At 39.3% G+C, this 15361-nt stretch overlaps 1 protein-coding gene across 1 annotated transcript in view; it reads left to right on the forward strand.

The window, feature by feature from the left end:
• The window catches only part of KIAA0319 (KIAA0319 ortholog), a 46768-nt gene that overhangs the window by 20853 nt on the left and 10554 nt on the right, over positions 1–15361 (forward strand). Inside the window, exons 7-16 of the mRNA XM_086743150.1 lie at positions 407–499; positions 1134–1266; positions 3142–3370; positions 5156–5279; positions 6735–6867; positions 7742–7890; positions 10284–10435; positions 11570–11708; positions 12971–13130; positions 14408–14550. Coding sequence (XP_086599276.1) covers positions 407–499; positions 1134–1266; positions 3142–3370; positions 5156–5279; positions 6735–6867; positions 7742–7890; positions 10284–10435; positions 11570–11708; positions 12971–13130; positions 14408–14550 — 1455 coding nt within the window. The remainder of the gene's footprint in view (positions 1–406; positions 500–1133; positions 1267–3141; positions 3371–5155; positions 5280–6734; positions 6868–7741; positions 7891–10283; positions 10436–11569; positions 11709–12970; positions 13131–14407; positions 14551–15361) is intronic.

The raw sequence follows: 15361 nt of genomic DNA on the forward strand, positions 1-15361 counted from the left end.
AAGGAAGTAGAGTTAATGATCTTGCTCACTGTGTTTAAGTGCTCTCTGATCTTGTATGCTCCCTGGACAAGGCCAGAGATAGCATCATGTCACCTTTTATGATCCCCTTCTCCAGTACAGCTAGGAACAGCAATTAGGTGCTGAACCTGCTCTAGCTGCAAGTGACAGTGCATGGGTCTGATCTAAATTATAGCAGTTAGAAATGGCTGCACCGGAAGACTACTGTGTCAGTGCACTGCTCTGCAGTAACCTTTTCTCTCTTTTGTCCAAAAAGGACAGCAGATGCTGCAAAGCTGTCAATCGTAGATTTAAATCACTGAACACTATTGATCTGTAAAGTTAACAGATTTGTTTTGCCTGGGCTTTCACTATATTTTGGTTTTTCCCCTCCCTGTCTTCCTCACAGCAGTCAGAGTTAACCAGCCGCCTGTTGCCATTGCTTCACCCAAAGTACAAGAAGTTTCTTTGCCTACAACTTCTACCTTCATCGATGGCAGTCGTATGTACTGGACCATCCTGTGCTTATATCCTGTATTTTTAATATACAGTTACAACATTGTTTGCCAATTACAAGTGAAATTCCTTCTTCACACTCTACTCAGAAGTTCCCTGAATCATGATTTATTTTGGGAATTTGAGTCCAGTTACAAATTATTTTAATAAATAAAAAAAAGTAGTAAAGTGCAGGGATTGAGATTGAGATGCAGTATGTTGGAGGCTGCTGCATCCAAACAGCAGCTACTCTTACAGCTTCCTCCCACCCTGCCCAGAAGGCCTCTGTGACAGTACAGCTGGGGCCATGGTAGAGAGCTGTCACATAGTGATACTATAAGATGTCATAATTATGTTCATAATTGCTGAGAGCAGACAAGTTGGAATATGCAGAGTCTGAGACTGTTTGTGTGTGTGTGAAGAATTTTTTGTTTGTTTAGATAAACCATGCCAAATGTAATGGAATCTGTAGTTTAACAGCTGTGGTACAAGAACCCTGTTCGAATATGCTTGAAGAGATAATTGTTGAAATCCATTTAGGGATCAGTGCATGAAAGACTTCAGTATTCATTCCAGCAATTGCTACAAGAAACTGATATGTGTGCTGGGTTTTTTTTGTTTTTTTTTTTTAATGAATGTAGAAAGTATAGATGATACAAAGATAGTGAGTTACCACTGGGAAGAAGTTAAAGGTCCTTTGCGAGAGCAGAAGGCATCTGCTGACACACCTGTCTTGCACTTGTCAGACCTTGTTCCTGGAAACTACACTTTCAGGTACCTGCACAGATGCTTTCCTTTGGGTTTTAACTATTTCTGTGATGTCAGCTAAATGTTTGATTTTCCTTGTACCCAGATGTACCTCCTCAAACAAAAAAAAAACTTCGTTTTTCTTCTACATGCTGTTACCATTCATTTGGCACAGTGGAGAGACATAGGGAGTACTTTTATTAAAAAGTGCTTGCAGTGATTTTGTGATACAGGCATAGTGATGCTTTACAGCACAAAGTTATGCAAAACAAGGTCTCAGAAATTAGGTACCTCCCATTCTCAGCAATAGTAACTGACAGAACTTCCCCCTGCTTCCCCCCCAGCTTAGAAGTTAGCAAGTGTGCTGAGATGAAACTCTGCAGTAACATTGAAAAAGTCGCTCCCTGAAGGGTCATGTCAGACAGAACAATATTAGGAGACTGATCCTCGCAAGGCATTGTTGTCTGCTGATTTTAATACCAGTCATTCTGTTCTTCATAAAGGCCTTTGTCTTTCTACTGTTTTCCTCCATTTATGCGTTACTGAAGCTGGATTTTGTCCAGCCAATGGAAGCAATGTTTGTAGTTCTGGGTGCTTTAATTAAAATCAGAATTCATTTTCTGAACTTTTTAACTTAAAGCCTCATCTGCACAGAGGCAGACTTTCCACTGACTCAGCCTTGGTCATTTGGCTGCTAGTAGGTAATAGCCTACCAGTCAATATATTTTGTATCAGTGTAGTGTCAGCAGAATGTTGAAGCCAGCATACATATACGTTAAACGTGGTGCTTTGCGTAGACTTCACCAAAAATTGCATAGCTCCAGCTTTCATTCTGTGTTCTTTACTGGAATTGTTCCATATCGTACAGTATCAGAAATTAGTGTGGGATTTTTTTTTCTGTATTGAAGTGGGCAGAGCTTGCTTACAAGTAATGCTTTAAATATGTTCCAAACCCTAGGAAATGAAGAAATTTGTTGCTCTATCTGTGCACCTTTGGGGGAGCCTGAGGTACTCGGACAATAGAGCAGTGTGTTCAAGCTTACAGGAAAATAGCTGGTCAGCAAATTCCCGTGCTCCCAATATGCTTGGATATGCACTCACTGCAAAAGTATGTGTTCCTTAATGACAGAATTAATGAGTACTAGTTTTGTTCCCAGTCAAGTAAGGCTTCAAGAGTGATTCCCTTCTGTGTGGTTCAGCTGTATACAGTTTTCACAACAGAGGCAAATTAGAGATGTAGTTGGTTACCACAGTGTGAAGGGCAGTCCTTCATCACTTTCAGGTGTCTGCAGCCGTCTTGTTTTAAGATGATTTGTCGTTGTTCTTCTGAAAGGCAATAGTGTTTTTTTAAATCCTGTAGTTTTTTTAGTTTTGTGACTTGGCTTCTTCAAAAATCTGAGCTGATATTAAGCTTCGTTAAAATTAGTTATAGTGTGCCACAAAGAAATGAGAAGTTAGGAACTGCTACTGTGCTACAAGCAGAGCTTCTGAACATTAATAGTAGTTTTGAATGTAGCTGTTAACAGGGACTGTTCCACTATGGCTGATGAATGAAATCGCTGGTTTTTACTGAGTAAATTTTTTTAAGAATTTGCAGTGAATTCTATTTGAAATTGATGAAGTTGCCATTGACTGCAGGGAAAGGGTTTCATCTGGGATCCAGAATAGCTAGGCTTTTCTTTTTTCTTAGAGGTTGAAAACTGTATTTGAAAACAGTCTTCTGAATTTCTTTCCTACCTTAGCTGAGGGATATGTATTTCTGAAGCAGAAGTTCGTATAGTCTAATCAGTGGCTCTGTTTTAGGTGGTGTTTGAAAAAGTGCCAGAAAAGGTTAATCTTTGAACTTAGGACTTAGCAGAAGTCCATCTTAACAGATTTCCAATATTGTTTTTCCTGTTGTAGACTCACAGTGATTGATTCAGATGGAGCAGCCAACTCCACCATCGCATCCCTGACTGTCAACAAACCAGTGGATTACCCACCTATTGCCAATGCAGGACCTAATCAGGCAGTCACCTTGCCCCAGAACTTCATCACGCTGAATGGAAACCAGAGCAGTGATGACCGTGAAATTGTCAGCTATGAGTGGTCGCTCAGTCCCAAAAGCAAAGGCAAGGTTGTAGCAATGCAGGTATGCCTGTTTCTCATTGCATAGGGTTGGAAAACTCTTTTATTTTTGCCTCTGAGACAAATAAACACATACCTAAGTAAATACTCAAAAGCACTGAAGTGTCTAAAATGCTGTTACTCTATTTGCTTTGGATTGTTGGGTTTTTTTCTGTTTTTTTTTTTTCTGGTGTATTCAGCTCTTATTTTAGATACCACTTTTAATTCCTTCTCAACACTTCTTTTTTTCGTTCGTTGTGGCCATTTCTGATTTCTGCTACTGTTTGTTCCCTTGTGATTTGGAAATACTTTGAGTTCACAATGTCTGTCCTTGGACCCTAGAGCCTGCTCCACAGGTTTCCACCTTCTGAGGCGCTGGCGATGCTGACAACTGGTTTTGGGAGAATGTAGGGGTAGTTAGGGTTTTCTTCTAACACTTTCTCCTGGAGAAAGTAGGACTCAAACAGAAACCTAATTTTCTGAGTGAAAAATGACAAGACAGTGTTATGCAGCTATGGTCTATGGTGAGTTTTTTTTATGCTTACTAGAACATGTGTTTCCTGGGAAGGCTAATGGAATTTGTTCTCTTATTTTCATGGTTGGTTTTTGTTGTTTTTTAATCTTAGAAAAGTTATTAAAATTTTTCAGTGGACTTCCACTCAGTAAGCCATGATTTCTCCTGTGTTGCAAATGCTTTAGACCTTCAGAACTGGAAAGAGATCATTTTGTAGATCATTTTGGGAAAGGAATAATGTTGATGCAAGCGTATACTGTAGAGGCAATTATGAAACTATGGAAGGGCTTATAGCATAATGGCTTATTTCTGTTTATTTACCAAGACAAACACTTTCCAAAAGTATCCATGCAACCTGAACTTGTAGTTTTTAAGAGCTGTTCAATCTTAAAGCAACCTTCCTGAAAGAAAGGAATGACTGCTTGAGATAGCTAATGGATTAATTGGGTATTTAATGTGGAAATGCAGGAGCATTTTACAGTTTCTTTTCAAGAGCCTAGTAACCTTTTTCATGTCCGTAAAGCTGAGCATGCTGGTCTTGGGTGTGTTACATGGTACCATGGTTAAAGTGCAATATAACAAGTACCTCTGCTGGTTAGTTAATCATTTATCATGTCCCTTAGTTCTCATTATCATCTTTATCAAAAAAAAAAACCCCAACTTAATTGCATTGTGACTTGTTATTCCTCATATGAGAGAGGCCACAAATGTTTGTTTTATTAGCAAAAAGACCTATGTCTGGGCCCAGTCATTTTGTGAGCTTATATAGATGTCAACTATATAGATATCAATACCGGTGGAAGAGTATACTCAGGGTAGAGTTGTCTTGTTTAGTACGCTTTTTCTATAAGCCTGTCTGTCTGGGATCAAGTCAAGCTTGGTTTTGCATTTAACAATTTTTATAAATATTATTTTAAAGAAGGTAATGATGTTTGTTTTTAAAATATCTCTAAGAAAATGTAATAAGCTGTAGTAACTTCCATCAGTGTTCAATTTCTAATTGACAAAATTAATGTCCCATATGTTTCACAATTACTGTTGTTCAGAAGCAACGCAGCTATTATACCAACACTTCACTGGGTTGATAGGGACAGTTGCAGTAGTGAATAGGTTACATCTGTCTATGTGTCAAATTTTAAGTCATCTTTTTCTCTACAAGGTGCTTAAACTGCTTGCTCAAACACTGTGTTTATGAATTAAAGCAAATTTATTTTTTCCTTACATTTGTTCTGTAAGACCTTTTCATAATTCATAAGCGTTGATCTCATGCTCTCTCTCTTTGTAAATGCCATGTAGGGAGTGCGGACGCCGTACCTCCAGTTATCTGCAATGCAGGAAGGAGATTATACATTTCAGCTGACTGTCACAGACTCTGCAAGGCAGCGGTCCACAGCTGAGGTCACACTGATTGTACAGCCTGGTAAGTCAGCTGCAGGCATGTCTGGGTCCCTCAAGGGTGAGGCCAGCCTGATGCCCTAGCAGCATCCTGGAATGCCTTCTCTCCCTGCATTGCACCATGAGATGTCAGTCTGAATGTCCAATATCCCTGCATCAAGGACTCTTCCACCTCCACTTTCTGTCAAAGCAAGCAGTTAAAACAAGTGTAGAATCACAGAACGTCCAGGAGGTGATCCTGAGGGCTCACACCAGCCTGATTACATAAGGCAACCTGCACAGAGATGTGTTTGAGTTTACTTCTAAAAGCTAAAATGTAGCTCAAAGACTATTTTGCAAAGCTGTTCAGAGTAACAGTGCTTTATGCAGTTTTCTTATTGTTTTGCAGTTGTCCTTCAAGAATCCCTGCATGACTTGCATTCTCGCTAGAATTGCATGGCACGTTCTAGCCAAAAGTGTCAAGCAAGGAGTTTTCAAAAGCTACATCTTTCAAACGTTTGTTTAGACTTGGGAGCTCAGTGATGAGTGGGCCCAAATGGTCCAGGCCTCGTGAGATTTTTTTTAATGCATTTTTGGATTTTTTTTTTTTTTTTTGTTTCGGTTTGGGGTTTGTTTTTTTTTTTGTTTTTGTTTTTTTGTTGTTGTTGGTTTTTTTTTTTTAATGTACTTGCCTGTTACATCCTGGCTTACAAAGTGGCTTTTTCTGCTCACTTGAAGGTCTTGCATTCCACCATGGAGCAACTCTTCCTGTTCTTGTTTATTACACTTTTTTTTTGTAGATGCCCCTTCTGGGAAAACTTTTTACAGCAGGCATTTACTGCAGAAATCAAGAACATGAATTGGAAGTACAGCTAGACCTGTTATTATAGAAAGATGCTATTGCTAAAGTCAGGTCTAAGGGTAAATAATTATCCAGGAAAACAGTAGCATTGCTAGTTTTACCATGCCGCAAAAGCAGAGGTTGAAATCAGAATAGTAGGTTGTATGTTTCTGCACTAAATCCTCAAAGACTCTAAATTGGTATTAACTTAGTGGTGTTGTGCTGACCTTGAGCAGCAGAAAACCTGGGTTGCTATCTTCTTTGAAGGCAAAGAACCATTTTCATGTGGGCGGTCTTGAAGTAGATGCAGTAGTGGAACCAGGAGGGTACCCCACTGCTGTTGTTACAAAATATTTCATACAATGCATTGAGCATGCTGCAGAATTTTTAGAGTGTGACTGTACTTTCAGATATGGCTGTTAAAAAAGGAAGTACTTGCTGTGGGATTTGGCTTGTTGCAGGGCTAGTCTCTCCCACCCAGTATTTTCTGCTGGTTGTGTAAGTGCACAAGTAGAAGGGCATGTTATACTTGTGATTTGTAACTTTGAGCCAATATATCAAATTTGTAGTGTAATACTTCGTGTAAAATCATCCCTCTGATTGGCAACCCTTGCCAGTGACTACCTAGCAAATGTTATACACTAAATATTATTTTTACAGAAAATAACAGTCCTCCAGTAGCAGTGGCTGGCCCTGACAAGGAGTTGATCTTCCCAGTAGAAAGTACTACACTGGATGGAAGCAAAAGCCAAGATGACCAAGGCATTGTCTTCTATCATTGGGAAAATATCAGGTATCTAGAGATTTTACTAATTTCCAGTAAAACAGAGAACAAACTAAAAGCAGTTGAGTGACAGAGCCTCTTACGCATTTGCACTGGGTGGTGCACTGTTTGAGAGCTGCTTTGAGGATCTTCCCACCTAGATGGTAATAGGGTAAGAGATAAGAATTTTAAGTTCAACTTGGAGAGTTCAGGCAATCTCTGCCTGTGTTTTGCAATTTGTCATTTTGAGGCTTACTGTTACAAAGTTAAGAGAAAATGACAGGAACCTCCTGTTAAAAAGCAAGCAACAGGGCTGGTACCCTCCTGTAAGGTACAAAGTTTTCCTATCAGTGCTTTAGAACTAGGATTTCTCAGTCACTTGGTTGTTTAATAGTAAAGCAAATTGACGGTCTGTTTAGCCTGAGCTTTCAATAGTAGGTTGCTAAAGTACTCTTAAGTGATGATTGAAAATGTTTTACAAAAGTTTTTAATTGTGTTTATGTGCAAAACTAATTGATCCTGAATAAAAGGACAAGATATTACCTCGTGCAGCTGTCATCTGTGGTACAGGAAGAGGTTTGCTGGTACCCTGTTTGTGGTGTGAGTGGCTCTTAGAGCAACACCATTTGCATGCTCCCACGAAATAATGCAGCATGGAGGCTGAACTTCTGGGTTGCTCTTCTGTTAACTGGATATGTGGTGCTTTGGTGCTTTGAATGTCTGGAAAAAATGGATTTATGAGTTCTCTGAACTAAACTCGTGTCTCGTGTAGTTCTTTAACCATCAGTGCTTATAGCAGTGGTAGAACTACAATACACTTAAAAGCAAAAGGCATGAGTGATGCTGCTGAAAGAACAATTTGGCTGGGTGTGCAGGATTAATTTTCTGAGATGTTTTGTTTTAGTGGACCAAGCTCTGTACAGATGGAGAACGGTGACAGAGCAATAGCAACTGTGACTGGTCTTCAGGTTGGTACCTATCGCTTCAGGCTGACCGTGAAAGACCAACAGGGCTTAAGCAGTGCATCTGTGCTATCTATTACTGTGAAGGAAGGTAAGCCCAGTTGCTGCTTCTTAGGATATGGTAGGCAACTTGCCTGTTAATTCAATCACTGACAGAATGTAAAGGAAATTGGAACAGAAAGGGATGAAGTATTTGTTGCCATATTTCAAGAGTATTCAAGAAGAGTTACTGCTATTTTGTGATAAAATAGTATTGAGTGACTGGTAGAATTAACGTTTCTTATTACAAGTTCTTTTAAAGTTAAGTATATGCAGAATTAGTTGTAATAAAAATGGTCCAATATACTATTTTTGACCATGATGTGTCTACTTCCTTAAGAGGATATATTTTTATTTTATTCTCAAAGTTAAGCTTTGAGCAGAAAAGCAGTTTTACTGTGGGTTTTAAGTAACATCCAAGAAGTGAGGTCTCAGAGTATACCAATTTCCTCTTAAAAACTTAGCACTAAAAAGCCTTTATTTTGGGGTTGTTTTTTGTACAGAGAAACAGTTGCTATGCTGATTTGGTGTTTTTGTTTGGTTTTTTGTTCTCCCCCCAACATGCATGCTTTAGGTTAATAATACATATTGTGCAAGATCATAGAATAATAGAATCATTTAGGTTGGAAAAGTTCTTTAGGATCGTTGAGTCCAACCATTAACCTAGCCTGGTCAAGTCCACCACTAAACCATGTCCCTAAGTGGCTCATCTTCATGTCTTTTAAATACCTCCAGGAGTCATGACTTCTGCCGCTTCCCTGGGCAGCCTGTTCCAATGCTTGACAACCCTTTCGGTGAATAAATTTTTCCTGATATCCAATCTAAACCTCCCCTGGCACAACTTGAGGCCATTTCCTCTTTTCCTGTCACTTGTTACTTGTAAGAGGAAAAAGACACCCACTTGACTACAACCTCCCTTCAGGTAGTTGTAGTGAGCGATAAGGTCTCCTCTGAGCCTCCTTTTCTCCAGGCTAAACAACCCCAGTTCCCTCAGCTTCTCCTCGTAAGACCTGTTCTCTAGACCGCTCACCAGCTTCATTGCTCTTCTGGTAGAGGTAGTTAGGTACCCTTGACAGATTTCATAGCTTGGACTTGCATACATCTTCAAGCTTGCAGGTGGTGATAATTCAACCATCTTTTGCCTCATGTTGTTTTTTAAGGAGTGATTTTAGCAATCTCCATATGCTTCCTTTTAAAGAAGGTGACATAATAAATTTTGAATCTTGTTTGGTCCAGAGTTTGACTTCCTGTTGCATACCTTGTTTTTTGAGGGGAGTGATGCGCTCTGGCTCTGCAAGTATGGTACCTATACCATTTAGGAAATGATGGTAGAGTTGCATTAGAATCTTAGCTGCTGACTTTCTGGAAAAAAAATGCAGCCTTGTTTCTTTTTTACTTAATACCACTGCAGAATGAACTAATCTTTGAGGAGAAAATGGACTCAGTTTTTCCAATGTGCATCATTGGTTGAAGTGTTTGAGTTTCATTTAGGTGTTCAGTCAGAAACGCATGGCAACAGCTCTGCCCAAATGTGTCTTATGGTCTCATTCACGCTGAGAAGTGTAGCCACAGTATGTGCTGACTAAAGTTACAGGTTCAGTATTAAAAATATTCAGCACTCCAATAACCAAGTTTATTCACCTGGTTTATTTGGAAGAGATGAGGTGATTGCTTGTATCACAGAGAACTCTGCTAGTCTGAAGAATAGAGTTACAGCCTATCCCCTGGAGATCTGCCGAAAATTGAGTTATGTCCAACTTAATTCAGACCAGCAAGGTATTTCACGCAGCCTCACAGCTTCCTGGAGCTCCATCTTGTCAGTTGTGTTCTAACAAAAGTCAGTAATGACTGATTTTTGGAAAGAGAATTATTTCTTTGGTATTTTTTTGGCTGTACTCCCAATACATACCTTGATTTCACTGCTAGCGGTAAGCAAAAAACATTTGGGAACTGAGTTTACTCTAAGTTCCCTGATTACACTTTGCCTAAATACAGCCATTGTGAAGATATAAGACCTTACACAAGCTTTTATTAGGTATAAATGATTCTTAACATGAGAAGAACCCGACATGATGATCTCATGCTGGGCTATGTTTCTAAGTAGGCAGAAGATCTTTTTACTTGACTTAGAAGACCTGATTCTTAGGTTATTGTGAGACAGTAAATAGAGTACCCCACAATGCTTTTTGAAAAAGGTCTTTTTTTTGGATGATGCCTCTTATCGGTATTCTCCTTATGGTGCAGCTCTGCTTTTGTCAGGTTGTAATAAACCCAGAGCCAAATTCTGTATGCCTACTCATCCCTTCTCTGTATCTTTGACACAAGATTCTGTTACTGCCTGTAATCGTCAGGTAGAGAATTGCAGTGTGAGTGTATTGGCAATGGCATGTCACGTTTTGCATGTTTTGAAAACAAATCCTTCTCCTCCACTATTTTTATGGCTAGAAAACAACAATCCACCCCAGGCACATGCTGGTGGGAAGCATGTTCTAGTGCTTCCAAATAACTCTGTTACCTTGGATGGCTCAAGGTCTGCTGATGACCAGGGGATTGTGTCTTATTTGTGGATTCGAGATGGTCAAAGTCCAGCAGCTGGGGTAAGTTTCTTGGAGGTTGTTATGAGTCAAATTTGGCTCTTGTTACGCATGTAGTGTACCTGCTTGCCCTGCTGCAGTGACAACTCATAAGATGCTATGAGGCATGGTGTCCATTTCTGGTTTGTCTCTCCTGCTCTCTAATGCTTTGATTCAAGGGGCTTGTGATATTTCTGGTAGAGCTATATAATATTGTAGCTAAGTAAGAAAAATGCAGCAGTGTGGACTTAATTGGGAAAGACTCGAGACAGATGAATAAAGTTGTGTGCCTTTAAGAGTAATTGGTGATAGTACCAAGCTAATATGTTTGAGGAAAAAAATCGTCTGAAATCCAGATATTCCAAAGGAGGAAGGGTCTGAGAGAACAAGAAGTATCAGTAAAGACTAAGGAATCGTGTCTAGTACCAGATGAGGTGAAACTTGCATCTGTGCATTTAGAATGAAACACAATTTTTGTCTTGAACTGCATTTCCTGGCAGACCACAGTGAATAGCCTGGGTCAGTAGTGCAGTGGAGTCAGAGTGAGGACAGACAGCAGAAGTACCTCATGATAAACTGAAGCTTATATGTTAGCTACCAAAACTGATAACTACTTTTGCCTGTCTGCACAAAGTTCTGTGGGCAGCTCTTCACAGTCAGGAAGATAGTGGCAAATCAGCAAGAACTGGGAGAGGAGAAACAGCAAAATAACAACAAAGCTTCTAGAAGTGATTCACATGAGGGTATGAGAAAAATTGAAGAGGTTAGCTTAAACATAGTTGGAAGAGATGATAGTTGGAAATGCATTGAACTCCAAGGAAAGGAAATAATTTGACAGTTAAGAAAACAGAACTGAAAGATAGTGGAGTAAAATTGAGAAATAATAATGTAACTGTCTCAGATTTTCAAGCAGATGAGTACTTGAGAATGTCTGCTGTTCTGTCTGGGTTTTTTTTAAATGAAAATATCCATACTGTGCAAACATCCTCATTAACTGCCAGTTCTAAATTTGCATTACTCTACTATAAACTGTGAGTAGGTCACATTTGTCTTAAAAGCCAAAGCAAGAACTCACACTGTCATACCATATACCTGACTTGATAGTCACACCTGCAACTTTCTCTCAGGGTGTAATCATCCTGGTACCTTTTTCTGCAGGATGTGATCCATGGCTCAGACCATGAGGCAGTACTACAGCTGACTAATCTGGTGGAAGGAACCTATACTTTTCACTTGAAAGTGACGGATGCTAAAGGAGATTCAGATATTGATTCAGCAACTGTTGAAGTGCGGCCTGGTAGGACAATTAAAAGGTCATCGATATGTTGTGAATACCTCACCTTTGTTCTCCTTTTCACTTATTTATTTCAATGTTAACAAGATTCTCTCAAGTTAAAACACATAGCAAACAGATCTCTCTCTTCCTGTCTTATTATTGTTCTCTCAGTAAGCCTGAGTGTGTTAGAAGATGACATGTCAGGATTCTTAACTACCAATAACACCATTGTCTTACTGGAAGCATATATAAATAAAGACCATACTTCCTAGTTAGTATTTTCATTAAGTTTTTGTTGCTTTGCATTCATTTTAGGTTTTTGTTTCTTTTTTTCTGGTTGGCCGATGGTAAGAGATGGGAGCTGAACATTAGGTACAAATGCTGCAGTTGTGTGTTTGGTGGTTGAAAGTGTGTTTTTATGCTTGTTTTCTGCCTTTCATCCTGAAGGACATAAACAAACCTCAAAGAATTTCAGGGGTTTTTTAATTGTCTTTTCATGGTTTGATATTGCTTGTATACAGACTTGTTTTCAAGTGCAGGAAAAATGGCTACATGATAGAAGCGTAAGTTTAGGTTTCAGTAAATGAGTCTGAAATCTTGGGCCTGTCACAGATCTCTTGTTTCTCTGGTTCCTGGGCAATGATTTTATTTCTGTTCCTCACTTTATTGTTGAATGTAGTCACAATACTTGGCTCAGGATTCTCACTGGCTATCTGTGAAGCTTGTTTTGTTTACAAGGCACTCTAGAAGTTCCAGTATTATTTAACAGAGCCCTCGATTTCTGAAGGTAAACATATTTGATATTTCTCAAATTGACCATCCTCATTTAGACTTGCTTACAGTGTCTTGCATGCTACCATATGAGTACATCTTTGCCTCCCTTTTCCTGGGTGGTAGCAAGTAGTAGATGACTAGCAGGGAACTTTAGAATTAGACTCACCTAGTGCTTACCTCTGACCTTAAGATGGCAGCATTTAGGGGAACAGAAGTTGCTGTTCCACATAGAAGCGTCTTAACACTGAACGAAACTACATACTGAAGTGCTTTCTTTCAACTGATAAGCTGGGTTGCTATCTGAGGACCCACCAGGTTTGTTTCAGAGAGAATGTGAAGATGTAGGCTAAGTACTTTTCTAAGAAAACAAAAGGGTTGGGTTATAAGGGATATGGGTCTTATGCAGGAAGATAAAGTATTAATAAAAACTTCTGAGTATTGCACGTTGTCTTCAGTTGGTACTGAAATATTTGCCAGGCACTGAAAGAATTAGCATGTTCTTCTGTTAGATCCCAAAAGGAGTGGTCTGGTGGAGCTGATTCTGCAAGTTGGAGTGGGACAGCTGAGTGAACAACAGAAGGACACCTTGGTGAGACAGCTGGCTGTATTGCTGAATGTTTTGGATTCAGATATCAAAGTTCAGAAGATACAAGCCTACTCAGATATAAGGTACAAAGATATCCTGCTGTGCCAGGAATATTTCTTTCACAGCTCATAATTCGTTGCAAAATAATCGTTTCTAAGACGACAACAAAAAAAAGCGATAGCTCTGAACAGTATGTACTTTGAAAGGTGCATTTCTGCTGTGGTATAAAATTGATGAAGTTAGCTCTCTGGAGGCTCAGAACTGAAGTGTTTTGTTTTAAAAAAATAATTAAAAATTCTCTGTACAGTTTCTTTTTTTTCAATTTATTCCTTTAAAGAAAGTGCGTGCTTCTGTTTCATTGTCTTTGTTCTGTATAGTGCTATTATTTTACCAAATGAGACAGACTTTTTTACAGTGAAGCGAGAATTGTATTTCAAAATAAGGTTCCAGCTGTATCCGATAAAACCTGTTTTATTGCCCTTTTCTTCTACTTCCTCTCTAAGGTTTTGATGTTTTAAGTATTTTATAAACCTTTTTCCCAGGTAACTGGTGCCAAAAATCCATATTTTGCAGAGAAAACTACACAGTGGATATTCCTATGTATGGTATCTTACTCTGAAGTAGAAGTACCTCCTCTGCTTGGTGTAGAGGGCTGGAGGTGGCTGTGCATACCAAGAGAAACTTCTCAGCACAATTAGTAGAACCTGTTGGTGTGGGTTATCTTTAAATTACTTCTTGTTAATTACTTGGTAATTTAAAACCCATTTTGGTGTCTGTTTGGTGCTTGGGGAACATCTTAAAAAAAAAAGGCCGTTTGGAAAATCTAGCATTTATAGTTGTAGGATTTTTAACCACAGCTTCCACTGTGTTGTGGATGTTCTCTGCAGTGTCTGATACAGGATGAGATCAACACCACCCAACTTAAAAAGGGGGCGGGAGGGAGAACTCCCACATGAAGCTCTCTGGGTCCCTTGCTCCTGAGCTTTTCCTTCTTTTAAATTCAGTTTCCTAAAGTTACTCAGATTGCTTTAGAGTGCTTTGTGACAGATTCTCCATGAGAGTGGGGAAAGCAGATGTATATACATCTCTTAAAGCAAGAGTCAGAAAGAACAAGGAGACAATTACACTTGCTGTTGTCCTCACCTTTCTTCTGTGAAACTGAGAAGCCAGAGAACTACTGGTGCTCCCAGCTGAGAATTAAGTCCATGGCATTTGGATGGAGTTGACTGAATAGAGTTCCCTAATCTTTATCAGTGGTGACATTTGCTTTCCAGAAACAAACAAAACCAAAGGCTGTAAACTGAATGCCTGACAAAGTGATCTTTCACAGGAATTATGACTTTAGCTGTTCTTTCTGCAGCACCGCGGTTGTTTTCTACGTGCAGAACGGGCATCCTTCCAAGGTGATCAAGGCATCAGATGTCTCGCGAACTCTGCATGTGCAGCTTTTGAAAGAGAAGGCTGACTTTCTGCTTTTTAAAGTCCTGCGGGTTGACACGGCTGGTATGTTTTGTATTGTGCTTGCTCATCTCAGAACTTTGCAGGCATTTGGCTAACACAGCACCTGGAAACAGTGTGTTATGGCCTTCTGTCTCCCACCTGGTGTCTAGGGTTGGATGTAGCTTTCCAAAAGATGATGTTGAAGACAAAACACTTGTTCATTTGTGGTAGACTGGTGCCACTTACTTGTGTTCTTTTAAGACGTCATCTGTAACAGCAAGCAAAAGCACATCTTAATCTGGTCTGCATGAGGAAGACCTGGGGAATAAGGGTAAAGATACTCCGCTTACACTTGAAAGATGAGCAAAACTTAATCTAGCCATCATATAGAATGTTTCATGTCTTTAGTTCCTTCAAGGCTTTTAGTGTTTAGTAATGGGCTTGGAATGTAATTTCATTTTGTCTGTCTGTATCAGGCAAAATGGCCAGGTGGTCGCTGTGTAATAACCTAGTCTTCTAATATTTGCATTGTAGACAGGCTGCTGGAGTTTCTTACAATGAACTTTTTCTTATCCCCAAAAAGATGCCTGAACTTCTAAGCCTGTTTTTAAACTTCACTAGTAATATGAACCCTTTATGATACTCAGATATTACAGATATGACTTCTCCATGATTAAAAATCAGGGCATAATAATCCAGATGCAAACAAAGTGAGAGCGCTCTGGTAATAAAAAAGTCATTGATTCTGTAGTAAATTCTGTCTTTATTTACCTCTTGAAAAGAACTGTTGTTCTATTGTAAATGTATTTGGATTACCAAAATGCATAGGTATCACTTGAAAATGTGCATTCATATTTTTCTTGACATAGCAAAT

Source organism: Chlamydotis macqueenii, chromosome 2, assembly GCF_036417535.1.
Source record: "Chlamydotis macqueenii isolate bChlMac1 chromosome 2, bChlMac1.mat, whole genome shotgun sequence".
NCBI classification, from domain to species: Eukaryota; Metazoa; Chordata; class Aves; order Otidiformes; family Otididae; genus Chlamydotis; species Chlamydotis macqueenii.